General features: G+C 47.5%; 1 protein-coding gene across 1 annotated transcript in view; it reads left to right on the forward strand.

Moving 5' to 3' along the window:
• Nucleotides 1-17,331, forward strand: part of LOC119433309 (E3 ubiquitin-protein ligase MARCHF6-like) — a 143,193-nt gene that overhangs the window by 46,342 nt on the left and 79,520 nt on the right. Inside the window, exons 7-8 of the mRNA XM_037700458.2 lie at nucleotides 1,941-2,055; nucleotides 5,271-5,332. Of these exons, the coding sequence (XP_037556386.1) occupies nucleotides 1,941-2,055; nucleotides 5,271-5,332 (177 nt within the window). The remainder of the gene's footprint in view (nucleotides 1-1,940; nucleotides 2,056-5,270; nucleotides 5,333-17,331) is intronic.

Below are 17,331 nucleotides of genomic sequence, written 5' to 3' on the forward strand. Positions count from 1 at the left end.
ATTGGGGTAAGAAAATATTTCATCCTATTCAAACCATAGTTCTGAATATAATGTGTCGTTTTTTATGAGCTGGCACATTCACAAGAAACTAATGTTTGTGCTGATGTGGTAGGCTGATGATGAAATTTATGAAAATATCCACAAAGTGAAACCTTCACCTGTCTTTGATGATTTTCTCTGATTGCCAGAGGCTGAAGCCTGAAGATTGCTATACCCAGGACCTGAAAACCACTCATTAGCAACATAGCACCAGCTATGGCTGCAGAGCATGCGCTGCTGTTGTTGAGTTTAAAGAGCATGCCAGCATTCCGTGCACTTTATGATGCAAGGCACAGCAGTGGCAGTGCTCGGCATGCCAATGTGCAACAGTGTAATGGGCGTCCAAAAGTTACATTGCGTGGGCTGTTTTTGAACGCATTGTCATACACTGTGCACCGATCTGAGTACATGTCAGTGCAATGCGTCTCAATGGAATGCTGAAGTGCTTTGGGCAATGCCCCTGCGGCTAACACTGGTCGTTGTGAAATGAAGTGGTGCACCTTTATTGAGCGAATGCAGATCTATGTCTTATCATTGTGGTGGTAACACTATAAATAGAGGCTCGCTTTGACCACCAGTGTATTGCCTTGGAAGCACAGTAATTATCTCTGCATGTGAGATGTGACTGTGGTCAAAAGGGCTGTGTTGGCACAGCTGTGTGCCAGGGTAAAATGCACCTTGTTACATGAGCACAGAATGATTCATCAACCTTTTGGGATCTACTTGGCACAACTCAGTGCGTTCCTGTGCCTTACAGTTGTCATAAAACAATGACCAACTTGCCTTTACTAGATTCATTATGACCTGGACTAAGAGGAAAAATTATTGACGATTTGCATATGAAACATAGCCATCTAGCAGCCTTAGATGGCATACACGCTGTTACGGTTCACTTAGAGCGGCCATGCCCGGACCACGTGCAAACGCATGGGAAACGGCGTGCCTAACAATCCCGCTCGTCAACATGAACAGACGTGTCTGTTGCGAGGGTCAGTGATACGTCAGACGAAACCTGCTGTGCCGTCTTGCGACCATCTCACCCTAGCTGGGGACGTTCACCCCGCTACGGTCACCCACCCTCACTACTTCGTCTGGTTTGCCCTGTCCTGCAGTGGGGGCTGGAGAGGGGAAGAATGCCTGGATGGGGGGGGGGGGGGGGGGGGGGAGGGTATAAGAAAGCCAGCAAGCTGCCACGTGGAGAACGCTTTTGCTTTGCCTTAGCATCCAGGTGCATGCACACTGAATGTTTCTCGTATGTTTTCTTTGGAACACACCACTCACTCATAACCATGTGGTAAACTTGTGTTATTTGTTTTTACGTCGCCTCGTCTTCCCTGCCGGACCCTCTCCGATAGTCAACCTGGTTCGAGCTCCAAGCAGTCGCTGTTGAAGGTTCACCAAACCTCGGCCCGTACAATGTTTTAGACATTATGGAAATACCAAAATGCGATTCAGTTTCAGGGTATCCCCCACTAATCATTTTATGCACAGCACATATTTTCACTTTCAGCGATAGCATTTCAAAGAAAAAAAAAGTGTCTGGATCTGTTAATTACTTTTTTTTTTGCAAAAAGCAAACAATCTGGGTGAAAGAAATAAGGGTGCTAAAGTAGGTACAGCCCAACACTCCTCACTCTACAACAGTTGCATCATGTTTACTTGATGCACACAGTTGGGCTTAGTTGACGTCAAGGCGACAAAGTAGTACTGTTTTCGTGAGACCCCGAGAATTGCTTGAGAAATCCGGAAATACAAAGGAAAATAAAGAAAAAAGAGGGAGGGGGAGGACAAGAAGAATTATTTTCTGAGGACTTTATGTCAGACAACTGTATTGAACTGCCCGTGTCAAGAGATTTAGGTCTGCTGCATTATAACTATCATTTCCACCTTTTCCTTCTAAGCATGCCGAAGGTCTGGCAGAAGCTGAACCAGGAGAAGTTGTGGGCCCACCCTTGGGGCCAGTGCCTCATCATGCTGAGGAACCTCCTGCTCAGGCAGACGACCATGTTGCTCAGGGTAAGTGGAGCAGCTGGTATAGAGATCACTTGTAAAAAGCTGGGCTGCAATAATGCCACCAGTTCTATTCCAGCTGTACTCCAGTCGACTTCTTTCTACTCTTTGGTGTAAACGCAAATGTCACTGTGATTCCTTTACTGCCAAGAACAGCCGCTCCATTCAGCCGATGATAAGAATGGAAAAGAACTGAGTAACAAAAAAAAAAAAAAAAGAAAATGATGCACTGCATTTGAACTTCGTTATAACGAAGTTGAAGGGGGAGCCGACATTACTTTGTTATATCCATTACTTCATTATATCTATTATTACCATTTACTGTAATATATGCCCAATAGGGTGCACAATTACAAACATGGAAATAAGGTTTTGTAGGTTGTAATGTGCTATTTTAGCTCTACCTTCCTAGCTTTTATGGAGTAGTTGCTTTTATCATTTTACTGCTTATATAGAATTTTTTTGCTGTCCCGTTCACTTCGTTATAATGAGGCTTTCCTGTATTTTCACATACACATTTGATACTATAAACTCGGTAGTACGGAAAGCAAAATCAACGTAAACACAATAAAAAAATGTAGTAGTTTAGCCCGAAAGGCGAACCATCGATTGTGATAGCAAATTATTAGAACTTCCTGGAACAGGCCTCGAGTCATTTAATTATATTAGTCTCTCTCTTCCTGCTTTTTCTAATGTGACCCTGAATGATTAATTGCGATAGAAAAATATATCGCAAAACATTGATTGATTAACCGGAAGGTTAATCAATCAATTGTTCAGCTCCAGTCCGTGCTTGCTTCAACTCGCATGGACTGGCATTCACTCTTGTTAATACCCACTCACATTCACAAGTACTCACTTTTGTTCATGGTCATATCACCTCAAACTCGCCAACATTTACACAGTTCACGTTTGCGTTCGCTCATGCTAATCGGTGCTCTTTCACATTCACACCAAATCACACTTTCTGGCATTCGCTCAAGCTTCACGCTCAAATCCACTTACACACAAGCTTGGAAATCAAGTTCACACTCGCATCTGATAACATATGCATCCATGCTAATGTTTGCTTGCACTCACAAGCACACGGTTACATTCATACTTATTTCTACTTATGCTCATTTGCACTCACTCACATTCACACTTCATTTCATACTTGCCAACACCCACCCACGCTCATAGTCAAGTTCACTCACGCAAACCTAGGTCAGTGAGATGTAGCGATTCCTTTCGCTTGCGTTCACGTTTGAGTTCGCTCATGCTAATCGGTGCTCTTGCACCTCTCACACCAAATCACACTTTCTGGCATTCGCTCAAGCTTCACGCTCAAATCCACTTACACACAAGCTTGGAAATCAAGTTCACACTCGCATCTGATAACATATGCATCCATGCTAATGTTTGCTTGCACTCACAAGCACACGGTTACATTCATACTTATTTCTACTTATGCTCATTTGCACTCACTCACATTCACACTTCATTTCATACTTGCCAACACCCACCCACGCTCATAGTCAAGTTCACTCACGCAAACCTAGGTCAGTGAGATGTAGCGATTCCTTTCGCTTGATTTTGTGACTTTTTTTTTTATCAGGCACCGCTCACGATCAGCCGATGGTAGTGATAATGCTGGCGGAGTGCAGCTTGGACCCCTGATGAAGTGCGAAATGGAAACGAATTAGAATAGAATCATTACATTACCTTGGCCCTTACTTGTATCAATTCACACACTTCATCACTCACTTACACTCATGCCGGAGAAACGAATGTGGGTATGAGTGAGTGTGCACATGAGTTGGATGCCGATCTATGCCAGTAACTGTACTGTTTAGTATTCTGCAAAGTAGAGCAGAGTAGCTAATCTTGCCATGTACAGAATTGTGAAGTTTTTTATGCCCTACAGAAGGATGAAGGGCTTTTTCTCTAACTGGCCTTTAACTAGTATGATTAACATGGAATCGGCAAGAGTAAAGTAAATGTGTAATGGTACGCCAAGGTTGAGCGTTGGGCTAGTTAGTGCTGCATAATCGATGTTTCCCAGCACATTAGACAAGGGTGGCAGCGTTCTGTGTCTTTTGCTGTCGCCCTTGTCTAATGCACTGGGAAACATTGATTGTTAGTGCTTTTTATGAGACTACACACCAAACTTCTGTGCATGCTTTTTTCGGCTTACCGTATTTTCCGGGCTATAAGTCGCAACTTTGTATAAGTCGCACCGGTGTAAAAGACGCACCTGTTCGTTCGGTGAGCAATTGAACACAGGTCAGGCCGTGAACACAGGTCACGCACAAGTGTATGGGTGCCAAATTGCGATAGCAATGGTATGGCCACTCCAGGCACATTTCTGCAGTCGTGGTCGCCATGATGTTCCATTTAAAGTCCAAGGGCAATAACATCGTCCCCGCACGCTGTGCTTGAAAGCGCTCTGCATATGCAATGACTTCGTGGTCGGTCAACTCGCAGTCGGGCTGCTGCCACTTGCGTTGCTGCTCCGTCCTCGCATGGCGCTCGGGAACTCGATCACGAGAAGAACCCGGTACCTCAATAGCGTGTACAGAACCCGTAGCATTTAAGTGGCAGAGGAGGTCAACCCAGCGCGCTTCGTGTGGCCATAGCTTCCAATCCGATTTTGACGGCAGTTCTTTCGAGAAAAAAAAAAAAAAAACGTACATAAGTCGCACCATTCTATAAGACACACCAATGAAAAATTCAGAAATAAACTGCGACTTATGCACCGGAAAATACGGTACATCTATGTCGCACTTTTTTTAATGTGGCTACCAGCACTGCAAAAGTTATCTTTTAATGGTGGTTCAAGTAATTCATGTCCTTACTGGCCTATTGATGTGTGTGCCAACTGAGGAAACCTTTAGTTAAATAAATTTTGTTTAGATATTTCATGAAGCTTATTTAACTTTTTGTGATCATGTATCGGGCGCCTCCCAGCACACGAAGATATCAGTACTGGGATATAACGGTGCTCCTAGAGAAATAATAGAATGGTGATCCTAGAGAAAATGGTTTCTATTGTGACCACCCATAATGTGGTGCTTGCTGGAGAGTCTAGATTGTATGACAGCTTCAGAAATAGAGAACATTTTCTGAAATAAACCACTTATACTATGCTTTTGTTCGTGTGCTCTATCTGCACATTCTTGTGTATTACATTAGTATTCATGGCTATTTTTGTTTAGTATAATGTTATGCTTCTTGTGTAGACGATATCAACTGGAACCCAATTGAGTGGGACAGAGCGGCTGAGGAGCTTACCTGGGAAAGGGTGAGAGCAATTTCTCTTTCTCTGTGTGTTGCATGGTTATGAAATTAGGGCCTCTTTTTCATCACCATTGTCATCATCCTATTTATGTACACAAATTTGGGCTTATTGTTCCAAAACTAAAATGGGGCCGGTCGGAGATTATGATAGCAGTACAGTAGAACTCCACTGATACATTTTTTTACGAGACCGTAAATAAAAAAAATTGAAGAGCCGGGAAACGCAAGAGCCAAGAAACAAGAAAAAAGTTGAGTAATGAGAGTAGTGTTGTACTGCACACAATTCTTACGTTTGAAAAAAAGTCGGAGTTTCGCCTGAAAGCTGAAACATAGATTGCGATAGCAAATTAGTAGACAGGTATACAAAGTAAGGGTAGTAGTTTTATCGTCTGTATAAATTTGTAAACATTTGCTGATTAACTATATTAATAAGCATGGTGTCAGTGCGTACAGGCAAACATGAACACATCACACTCGATAAGCGCGGAAACGCGCTGTCAAAACGCTGGTGTGAGGAAGCGCCACAGCAGCAGCAAGGTATGTGAGCTTCTTGCTGTCTATCACTTTAACACAAACTGAGCACCGAGTACACACAGCACGCAGAAAGCTACGAGCCGCCGACGCACCTCCACTACCTAGACTCTGCCCCCAACGCAGATTGCTTTTAAGATACGGTACACGTGACCGTTCACAGCCACGCAGTATGCAGTTGATGCCAGAGTACAACGCCGCCCGCTATCCCTCCCTCCTCCTCACCCCCGGTGCCTCGAGCGCGACTGCAGAAGGCGTGTTTCCTCCCCGCTTTTCTTTCTTGTGCACGCGAGATTTAGCCGCGGTTGTGGGCACCCCTTGCACGCTTTCACTCGCACGTGCGGCGCGCGGCGACGGCGTTATCGCCCTTGGACTTTATACGGAACATCTATGCGCCAAAACCAATTTTAGGGCCACAACGCGTCATAGACACCATCTTTAGATAGCAAATACGGATCTCAAAGGCCATGCTTTTGCTAGCGGAAACCGAAATACGTCATAGATTTCGCTCCCGGAACTTTCAAGCCAATAAGTCAAGCGACATGGAAAGTCAACATGGCCGTTCGGGCCGGCGCGGGGTGGTAGTTTGCAACGCATGATGTGGGAACAGTCCCACAGATGCGAAGCAACAGTGGGGTTACCAATGCATTGGGTCCTATAAGAGCTCTGCTGGGACCGGCCGAAAACAACATAATAGCCAGGAAAACGCAGCACTCGGGAACATAACAGCGGGGTTCTACTGTACTATTTAATATGATTTATAATGTTGTTCAACAGCTGTTGGTTCTACATTGGCCTTGAAAGTTAATCAAACAAGTATGACCTGGCTTTTAATAGCTGACAGTAGCTAACAGTGGTTTTTGCACTGTAAAGTGGCCCTGAACCGCTTTTTATCGAAGTTGAGAAATGCATTTGAAGGTAAATTAGGCTATTTCAGAAATCCATTGCCGCAAGAAGTTCTTCAATATGTTCTGCAGAAGCGGAGTTATTGGAAATCAAACATAGCGTTCATGGTGCTTCCGCTCCTTCTTAAATGATTTACACTGCAAAGGTTACGACGGAGCGAGGTGTGCCCACAACGCTCCGCCTACTGAACGTCACCATGGCGCGCAGTTCAAATTTGATTTTGGATGTTCACGTAGACACCACTATTTCCAATTTTGGTGCCTAGAACATGCCAAATGCAGTTGTCCTCAGCAAGCCGCAGTGCGCTCAGCCAGTGGACTCGTCGTGGCGGCCGTGGTTTGTATGCTACGTAGCAGACCGCTGCTACATGAAGCTGCTGCATTTGCTTTGTGCACGACAGGGCTGGAGTGTGCACTTGCGCTCATATGCTCATGTCTGGCTGTGCTACATGGTGCGAACCGGCTTTGTACTGCACCAGCTTGACCGACGGATAGTAGTCACATCCAACTTGTGCATTTTGAAGCGCTCATTACGAAGCGAAGTCTGCCAAGGCATCTAACCAGGAGCGGTTAGGAGTGAGCGCACGCTGTCGAGCGTGCATGTGGTCTGACCTTAAGTTTCGCGTGGTTGGAGACTAGTTCAGTGTTCAAAACTAGTCGAAATTAGCGAGACCCGACGGCTACGACGCCAATAATTGGGGTGGCCAAAGTTTAACCCTTTGAAGGTCGAATTATTTTGAAAAAAACTTTCCCAGATGGTCAAATTACTTTATTGCGGATATTGAATGTAAAAAATGTATAAAGTCGGGAATAAATAGTGAAAAAAAATTAGAAACAGTATTTTGATGTCGGCATCACTCAGAATTCCAAATGTTCAATAATATTTCAGAGTGTGGTATTCCTTGAAACACGGTTCTACGCACAGCGCCTTATCGCGCCAATCAAGGTAGCACCAATCAAGGTAGCGCCAATCAAAGAGCAGCGCCAATCAAGGTAGAAAGCTTCCACCGCATCTGCAAGAGAGTGCCGACAGAGAAAACTCGCGTTTCGTGCGCCTCTGTTGCGATCATTCGGTGGAACCGAAACCGCGTAGGCGCGTTGCCGCAGAGAGCGAGAATACCTCGTGAACGGCGCTGATAAACAAGCTAAGACAGCGCTAATCAAGATAGAAATCAACTTCCGCCGCCCCTGCAAGAGAGTGCTGACAGAGAGAAAACTCACATTTGGCGCACCTCGCCTCCGTTGCGATCACGCGGCACAACAGAAACCGCGTAAGCGCGTTGCCGCAGAGAGCGAGAATACCTCGTAAGCGGCGCTGATAAACAAGCTAAGACAGCGCCAATCAAGATAGAAATCAACTTTAGCGCCGTTGCAAGACAGTGCCGACAGAGAGAAAACTCACGTTTCGCGCACCTTCGTTGCGATCACGCGGCGGAACCGAACGCGCGTTGCCGCAGAGAGCGAGAATACCTCGTGAGCGACGGTGATAAACAAGCTAAGAGCAGCGCAAATAAAGGTAGAAATGAACTTCCGCCGCCCCTTCAAGGGAGTGCCGACAAAAAGAAAAATCACGTTTCGCGTGCCTCTGTTGGGATCACGCGGCATAACCGAAACCGCGAAAGGGGTGTTGCCGCAGTCTGTTCGATGCACGCGCTGAAACTAGAAATCAGTTCTGTTTATCTCCCCAAGAAGTTAGCACAAATGTCAAACGCTTCTTGTAAGTCCTAAAAGGTGGCAGCACCTCCCGGTAAGCATGCATCGTCATTATGGCGCGAAATTTCAAACGGAGGATCGAAACCGTACCCGTACGACAAAGACCTTGCGGGATAGAAAACCGCCGCCGTACACATACGGCAAAAACCTTCAAAGGGTTTATTCCTCGGCGGGCGGTCATGGCCGAGCGTGAGCACACGATAATTGGCTTCTTCAGGAAGTGTGGAATTATTATCGAAATTCAAAAGTAGATTTTCGTTTACTTCTGTCTTAAACTGTGTCACTGAATATACACGTAACAGTAGGACAAAGTGCACTGATCCGAACACCCTTCTTGATTGATGTCACCTATTGACCAATAGCAGCCACGTATGGCAATCTGCTATATTTTGAAATAAACGTCCAGAAAAGAGTGAGGAGCAGGCTTCTGTTGAATAGAGAGCGTTTGAGAGAAAAGTGACCTTGCGTTCCGCTTGTGAGTTCCACACACCATCACAACCTTAAAATTTGGCTGAAATGTTCACAGCAGTGTATGCTATCCGTGGACCTTGTTTTTTTACCAAACTCAAGAGGTAGTTAGGGCCCCTTTAGTGCAACACCTCTGTGAAATTTCATGATTGCGGTATGTTGCCTGTTTATCCAGCATGTTATTGTAAAGTGCATATTTTGCATACAAAAAAAAAAAAAAAAGGGGCGTGCATTGGCCTAATGTAGTTGCTGCATGTGTGGGGTCTCACATGGGCTCTTGGGACAAAGGAACGACAACACATTAGTGCAAACAGTCAAAAGGGCATTTATTGTACTTTTCATCCACCAATACACACTAGCCGAATTACTGCCAATAGAACATTCAGATGGGCGCGCGACAAATCAAGGAAGTCCGTCCGATTCACCGCGACTTGATAGTGAGCGAATATGTTCGCCCCATGCTATGACACCATCGCCTTATCGTTCGCGTGTACGGTCACGTGAACGATAGCGCGTTCGAACGATCCGTGTTTGTCCATACCGGTGTCCTGCTCTTAGCCTCGTGAGACGGTCCTGCGAAGCGGGCCGGCGCACGCGCGAAGCGTTCGTGCGTGTTGGTCGCCGATCCCAAACCCAAGAGGAAGCGCCTTCGACCTTTTTCTCCCAAGTCACACCGCCGTTCCGTGGCGCTAGCGTCGCGACACTCGCGCCATCTCTCGCAATGCGCCGCAACGACCACGACCGCCGCCGGTGCTAAGCCACGCGGTGAAGCTGGACCATAGGAGACGCGTGAGAGTCGCGCATCCCTACATCCCCCCAACCCCAAATCACTACACATACTCCGGCGAAACATGTCACACGGTCTATCAACGCACGCGTCACAAACAAAAGTTAGCACATGCGACAGTGGCCGCGCTGAGGAAATGTCCACACGTTATCCACAACATGCGAGCCGGCATTGTCTCTGGGGTTCACCGCTGGCGTCCGTTGGTCACAGCACCACGTCTGCAGATTCGATGGCACGACTCCGGAAACGGCGACGCAGAAGTCGGCACGAGCAAGCGTCGCTCGCGCCGACACGCCGCGAGAGCCGCTGTAGCCGTTGTTGACTGCCGGCTCTTATACCAGCTGCCGAGGGTTGCGAGCCGGACACAGGTGGCCGCCGAAATCGCTGCGTCGAACTGGCAACAGGCATCTGCATCGCCTGGGGTAGCTCGATTGTAGGCCGGGGCAGCAGCGCAGACGATGTGCAGGTGACAGCAAACCAGGGGTGACTCCGCTCACGCTGCGTTCACGCAACGCACTCGACAAACACTAAAATTGTGCAAGGGAGATGAATTCTGCATGCGCATCGCCCACGTGGTACGATGTTCAAGTCGGCTAGCAAAATTTCGGGCAGAATTTCAGATGCTAAGTTCACGTGAACAAAGCTCGCTTTCTTGAATCGAACGAGTAATTTCAATTCGTGCGAGGCTAACTAAAATGAGGGAAGCAAAGTGCGACACCTCAACACAACGGTCCACCAGGTTGTGTCCCTCCACGTGCGTTAGGCGTCGTCGTAAAGCCTTAGGCCTAATGCGTCGCTACCCTGACAACAACCGGCATCCAAAAAAAACAAAAAAACAACACCCAAAATGGGCACAAGAACAGGCAGCCGCGAGGAGACGTTAGCTCTGTGAGGTGGTCCTACCCCGCTCGGTGCACACAGCATCCGAGTTGACGGCGCCCACCGTCCCAGACGGTGTCGGAGCGCCCGGTGCCGGGCCGCAATACCAGTCAGCCCGTAGTGGCACCAGTGGCTCGCGGCCACCCGGCTTCCTGAGCCGCGACTTCCGAAGTCAAAGAGATAGAAGAAGCCATTTACATAAGAAATTTGGACCACCCACGAGGCTTCCGTACTCATTCGCTTCAGGCTTGCCAATGCTCTGCGGGCGCTAGGCCTCGCTCTCCCAGGATGCAGACCACGTGGCTCTCGTACCGACGAGTGTACTTCAACAAAACACTCGCGAAATGGCTTAGCATGTTGAAAAGTTCAAACACGCTACAGCAACCGTCGCCTCGCTCAAGAAAGCCCGCCGCCGACACTAGCGATCAAAATCCACGCAAGGACTACGCTTCGGTTGAAACAAAGGTTGTCTTGAACCGAGCAAAACTGTTAAAATTATCGTGCGATGCCCCAAGAGCCCCACGTTGGGCAGCCAGATGTAGGGTCTCACACGGGCTCTTGGGACAAAGGAACGACAACACAGTAGTGCAAACATTCAAAAGGGCATTTATTGTACCTTTTATACACCAATACAGACTAGCCGAATTACTGCCAATAGAACATTCAGATGGGCGCGTGACAAATCAAGGAAGTCTGACTCACCGCGACCGGATAGCGAGCGAATATGTTTGCCCCATGCTATGACACCATCGCCTTATCGTTCGCGTGTACGGTCACGCGAACGATAGCGCGTTCGAACGATCCGTGTTCGTCCATACCGGTGTCCTGCCCTTAGCCTCGCGAGACGGTCCCGCGAAGCGGGCTGGCGCACTTGCGTTCGTGCGTGTTGGTCGCTGATCCCAAACCCAAGAGGAAGCGCCTTCGACCTTTTTCTCCCAAGTCACCCCGCCGTTCGGTGGTGCTAGCATCGCGACACTCGCGCTATCTCTCGCAATGTGCCACAACCACCACGACCGCCGCCGGCGCTAAGCCACGCCTTGAAGCCGGACCACAGGAGACGCGTGAGAGTCGCGCATCCCTACACGTCAATAGTTATTTAGCAATTGCATTATTTTGGTTTGGGGATTCCTGCAGAAGTGTGAGTTTTGTTCATTTTGACACATAGGTGTGTGCAAAATTCTACTTTGTAGTAGGCACAAGCTGGGGTTACTGGCCATTTGGCTGCATATCTGTGAGCCAGTTTTGATGAGTGGCTGCTGTACTACATGTGATCTCTAGCTTTATTGCTAATGATATGTATTGCAGCACAAAAAGTTCTGTTTCTGTACAGACACACCTCACATGCTTGCTTTCACAAAACTACTACTAGCTTGCCATCTTACATCCACAAACCACAGGAAAGCGTTCAGCTCACAACATCAGTCAGGCTTGAATTCCTAGATATCTTTGTTGTAGGACAGGACAGTTGTCACATTAATCTTTATTCATGACTGTGCCATTCCTATAGCACAGTCAGTAAGCCCTTTTGAGTCAGTTTCTCTTTGCTATTAGGCTTAGCGGCGAAATTGCATGTGGAAAGCCAAGAAATTGTTTTGAGAACAAAAAACTGGGGTATGCTTGTAGCCCTAATACAGTAAAACCTCAATATAATGAACCTTGATTTAACTAAATTCGTGATGTAACAAACTATTTTAATTTCCCGATCTTAGTTTCGTTGAAAACCATGTATTTTTTTTTCGCAATTTAATGATGTAATTTCATGACACGGTTTCGATTTAACAAAGTTTTTGGCCATTTCAAGCATGTACAGATGAATCCTCGTACAACGAATGCTGCTACAACGAAATTTCCGCCACAACAAAGATTTTCCAATTCCCCGTCAGCTGCCCATAGAAAGTAATACAAAATAAGTTCCTTCATAATGAAGGCGTCTTATTCGGTATTTCTGCTTCAACGAACTTTTCGAGAACGAAACTGGGACTGAACTGAAATTAGAACTGCCGAGTGGTCAAATTCGAAGGCCCTTCCAAAGCTCTGACGATCGTATGTTCGCTTGAACAAGGTTTTTGCGGACGAAGTCAAATTCAAAGTATCAGTTTAAGCCACTGCAATCCATAGCCACGCATGGTCATAACGCGCCCACGCGAGACTGCAGGGGATCACCACAATCGCTGCCTTTTTCTGTGGTCTCTGTCCGGTCGAAATGGCTACGCCAATGAAGAAGCGTAAATGTCTCTCTCTCAGGGAGAAGGCACATATGATCGCTGAGGCAGAAAGCGGAAGCAAAAAATCTCGCAGTTTCGCCTTAAAGGTGACACATCGATTGCGATAGCAGATTAGTAGACAGCTATACGAACTAAGGATAGTAGTTTTATTGGCCGTATAAACTTGTAAACATTCGCTAACTAAATTACGGAGCACAGTGACACGTGCGCACAGGTAAACATGAACACATCTCGCTCGATGACCGCGGAAACTCGGTGTCAACACGCTGAAGTGAGAAGGAATTGACCTCCGTGCCGTCTCGCTTCACCGAGAACTAAACGTCGAAAGCACAGCGCACACGGCTCTATTGGCACTAGTTGCACTTTGCCCACATCACAGACCGCTTTGAAGATGAGGCCGCCGCGGGCGCTCACTTTGTACACATCGCAGATTGCTTTCAAGATAGCACCCGAGCGGCCGCACTGCAGCCGCTGTTGTCAACAAGATGCTAACATGCCCAGCAACAGACTCTTCTAAGATGCTAACATCTCATCGTCTGGGGAAAATGACAGTCCGCTACACACCGACTCCGGCGACTGCTTTGAAAGTAATGGATGCTTTTCACCCCATCAGAAAAGTTATCAGAACCCACGACAATGACATTGCGATGGGTCTTGTGGGGATTGAGGGAGGCACCGGTGCCATTGCGCGGGCTCTGCCATTCCTCGCTTTCGTTCCCCGCTCGCCTTATTCGCCGCCCGCACCGCCTAACCGGTTCCCGCGGTGGCGCTGCGCACGCGGCGGTTTGCGGTGAGGGCGGGGCGCTGACGTCACGCGGCCGCGTTTCGGCTGCTAGCGGCAGAGCGTGGCTGTGACTTCTCTCCGGGACCAGCGCACGGTACGTTCATGCTTTCCTCTCGTCCGCCGACAACTTTGTGGCTAGGACTGGAGCTCGCGCACGGTGCCTTTGCCCGTGCGGGGAGCGCGTACTTTGTGCTGATCCTTTTCCCGACGCTAAGCCGACGAGCGGTGCCATAGTGCTCGTGCGAGGTCATACCACGCCGAGCCGCACTTGCCGAAAGCCTAAGCTGAAGGATATTGCCCGTGCTCTCGCGAGTTGACCCATTGGTTATCGCCAGAGCAAGTAGCATAGCCGCCAGGACTTTTCCTAGCGGCGTGTCCCAGGTTGAGTCTGTGCTCTCGCAGCGATGTGCTATAGGCGCCTGTTATTGTATTTTCGCCCTGCCCTTTGACTCCTCGCCGTGCGGGCGTTTGTGCAATGCTGGTGCCGACGGATTCAGTAAACAGTTTCCGCCAACTCAGGGCTTTACTGTGTTTTTGCGTGCATCACTCGGTAGCCCCTTGCGGCCTCTGAGCTCGCGCGCGAGCGGTGCTGAAGGTGACGGCTGACGCGGCCCTGTGGCTCGCTAAGCTCGAACCCGCAGTGGTTAGTCTCCTGTGAGACACCAAGAACCCACAGTCTTTTAACGGACTGTGAGACCCGCGTTACGCCTTTGCTTGCTGTGAAGCGTAAGAAATCCAGGCTGACAGACTTCTGGAAATAAAATTACCGGTAAGCGTAAGCTTCCAAGCTTGCCGACTTTGTCATAACTATGAAGTGAAATTGGGATAATTCAAACCACTTCATTGCGACGGTGTATGTGCTGCAAGATGAGTATTCCGCGATCGGCCGGGCATGCGTTGGTTTAGGCGTTGGCTGAAATGTACGAAAAATGCTGTAACAGCGGCACGAAATGCATGCTCTTGTGAAGTTGACACTTTGTTGACTGCCTTCGGTATGTCGCAACCTTTGCCCACAGGCTATCGCGAAGATTTCCCGTACGATGGTTTCGGTTTTGTTCGCGGCTTTGCCGTTTGGCGTACGTATATACATACCAATTTCGCGTCAACGAAGTTCTGCCGCAACAAAATTTTTCACATGTCCCGTGAATTTCGTTGTAGTGGGACTCGACTGTACTTGGAGCCTGTATGGCTTGAAAATCGAGCAAAAAGACTATAAAAATGTTGGCCGAGGCAAAAGTTGTTTAAAGTGTCCTTACACATGAAAAGTTTCTTAGCGACAAAAATGCCAAAAGCATGCGCCCCGGCACACGAATGGCAGGAAACACTGCTATTTGTCGCGTTGGTAAACAACTTGTGGAGGCTGGGCACGCGGCAGCTCGATGCGCTTGGAGAAACGAGAGCTGACGATTCCTTCTGCACGAGGGCGATGAGTGAGTGAATGCGTGGTAACGTAATCAAGCACGCCTATTTGCTTTCACCTATCGCGTTCGTCACCTCTTCACGCATGACCATGCGCGGCACATGCGCTGTATCTTGGAGGCATTTCTCCACAGCAAGTGCAAAGGTCGAGCCGAAACGGTTCGTGTCTTGGTGCGCATTGGGTTTCCGTGCGTCTAGTGTTGGTGTTATGTAATCTCAAGTTTCTGAGACATGGAGAACGCAAGCGTGCGCTTGCTTGCGTTGTGAGTTCGTGGTCATCGAGTCAGTTCTGTTAATGTTTGCCAGAGCACGCGTGACACTGATAAAACTACGAACCTTACTTCATCAATGCGGCTTTTTGGCGAAACAATTGTTTTTTTTTTTTTGCTCAAGATGAATATCCGTATCTTTTTACACTTTTATTTTCAATTTGTGGCCGCCAGCTGCGGGCACTAAGCGCGATCAGCCATGGCGTCCAAGATTTATGGCGTTGCGCGATGGAAAGCACGCAAATCTCGGACGCCGTGAGCCATGTCAATGCATTGCTCTCAGCGTGATCTGCACCGCACGTGCTGGCGATCATAACGGTGCTGTTATGGCCCGACCTTCTTGCAATTTGTTTTTAAGTGCTTACTAACAAGATACTATCCAGCGCAAGCTTGCCAAGTTTGCCGACTTTGTCATAAATATGCAATGAAATTGTGATAATTCAAACCGCTTCATTGCGACGGTGCATGTGCTGCAAAATGAGCGTTTCGCAATTGGCCGGGCACGCGCGTTGAGTTGGGCGTCGACCGCAGTGTACGAAAAATGCTGTAACAGTGACGCGAAATGCATTCTCTCGTGAAGTTGACACTTTATTGACTGCCTTCGGAACGTCGCAACCTTTGCGCACAGGCTATCGCGGAGATTTCCCGGACGATGGTTTCGGTTTCGTTCGCGGCTTTGCCGTTTGGTGTACGTATTGACACGTATACATGTTTATCTTTCGCCGATGGCCGCTTTCCACCGGCTAACAAATGTTAAACGTTATCGCTCGGCGCAGGATGCGCCTGTATCGGAAGTTTCTAGAACGTTATCGATGCTTCTTTCCGTTGCCTGTTTTCACCGACGCTTATGTTATCTGATTGTACGAGCGACGCGAATTGTCTAGAACTTTCTGGAAGACACGCGCGTACCAGGGACTATTCTGGAACCTTCGATGACTCAGGTATAAAAGCCGACGCGTTTTGCCGCTGATCAGATTTTTGACGATCGCCGACTGTGTTCGCCGCTATCGTTGTGCTTTGAGTGTAGCTTGCTTTTGTGGGCACAGGTTCGCCCAATAAACAACCAGTTTCGTCATACACAGTTTTGCGACTGTTTTATTTACCGTCACTACTACGTGACAGTATATACATACTAATTTCGTGTCAACGAAGTTCCTCCACAGTGAAATTTTTCGCGTGCCCCGTGAATTTCGTTGTAGCGGGACTCGACTGTAGTGCTATGGTAGTTTGAATAATTGTGCAGGTTGAAAAAAAAGCTGCCCAAAAGTGTATGGTGTCCCTGATTGGGATTGAAATTATTGTAGAAGTGCTCTTGGGATGGTTATGGTTAAGTACTCATTATGCTCTAACAAATTAAATGCAAAAAGATACAGTTGAACCTTCATTTAATCAAAGACAATATAGTGCACCTTTTTTTTTTAATTTCAAGATCTTAGGTACATAGCAGTCATGCATGTTTTTCTGTTATTTGCCATTTCAGTAGTTTTAATTTAACAATGTCCATGTGGATCACGTGTGTACCTGGAGCATTTGTGATGGACAGAATAAAATAAAAATATAGCCTGATACAGAATTCATCATTTTCACATGTCCTTTCACATACTTGAATATTCCTGATAAGCTGCGAAAAACTGCGAACAGAAGACAGAACATATTGCTGTGCCATCTGCCATACTGGTATAAAAACTGCATTAGCATGCCACATTCATGCTTGTTAGGTATGCTTCTCAAAACATCAGCGATCAGTCACAACTGGAAAACCCTAACCAGAGGGAGCTTACAAGCACCTTTGTGACGTAGCGGTCTGCCGTTGTCCTTATCGTTATAGTGAACAAATATTGAAAACAATGTTGGCCTCTTGGCCTCACAATGCACTGTGCTGTTGTGAATTGCTGAGCCTTACGAGGGCAAGTGAGAGTTGTACTGGTAAAAGTGTTATACAGTCGACTTCCGCTAATTCGACACTGACGGCACCAACGAAATTGACAGAATTATCCATCGGGTCAAATTGAAATGCAGAAAA

The sequence above is a fragment of the Dermacentor silvarum genome, chromosome 1, assembly GCF_013339745.2.
Source record: "Dermacentor silvarum isolate Dsil-2018 chromosome 1, BIME_Dsil_1.4, whole genome shotgun sequence".
Lineage (NCBI taxonomy): Eukaryota > Metazoa > Arthropoda > Arachnida > Ixodida > Ixodidae > Dermacentor > Dermacentor silvarum.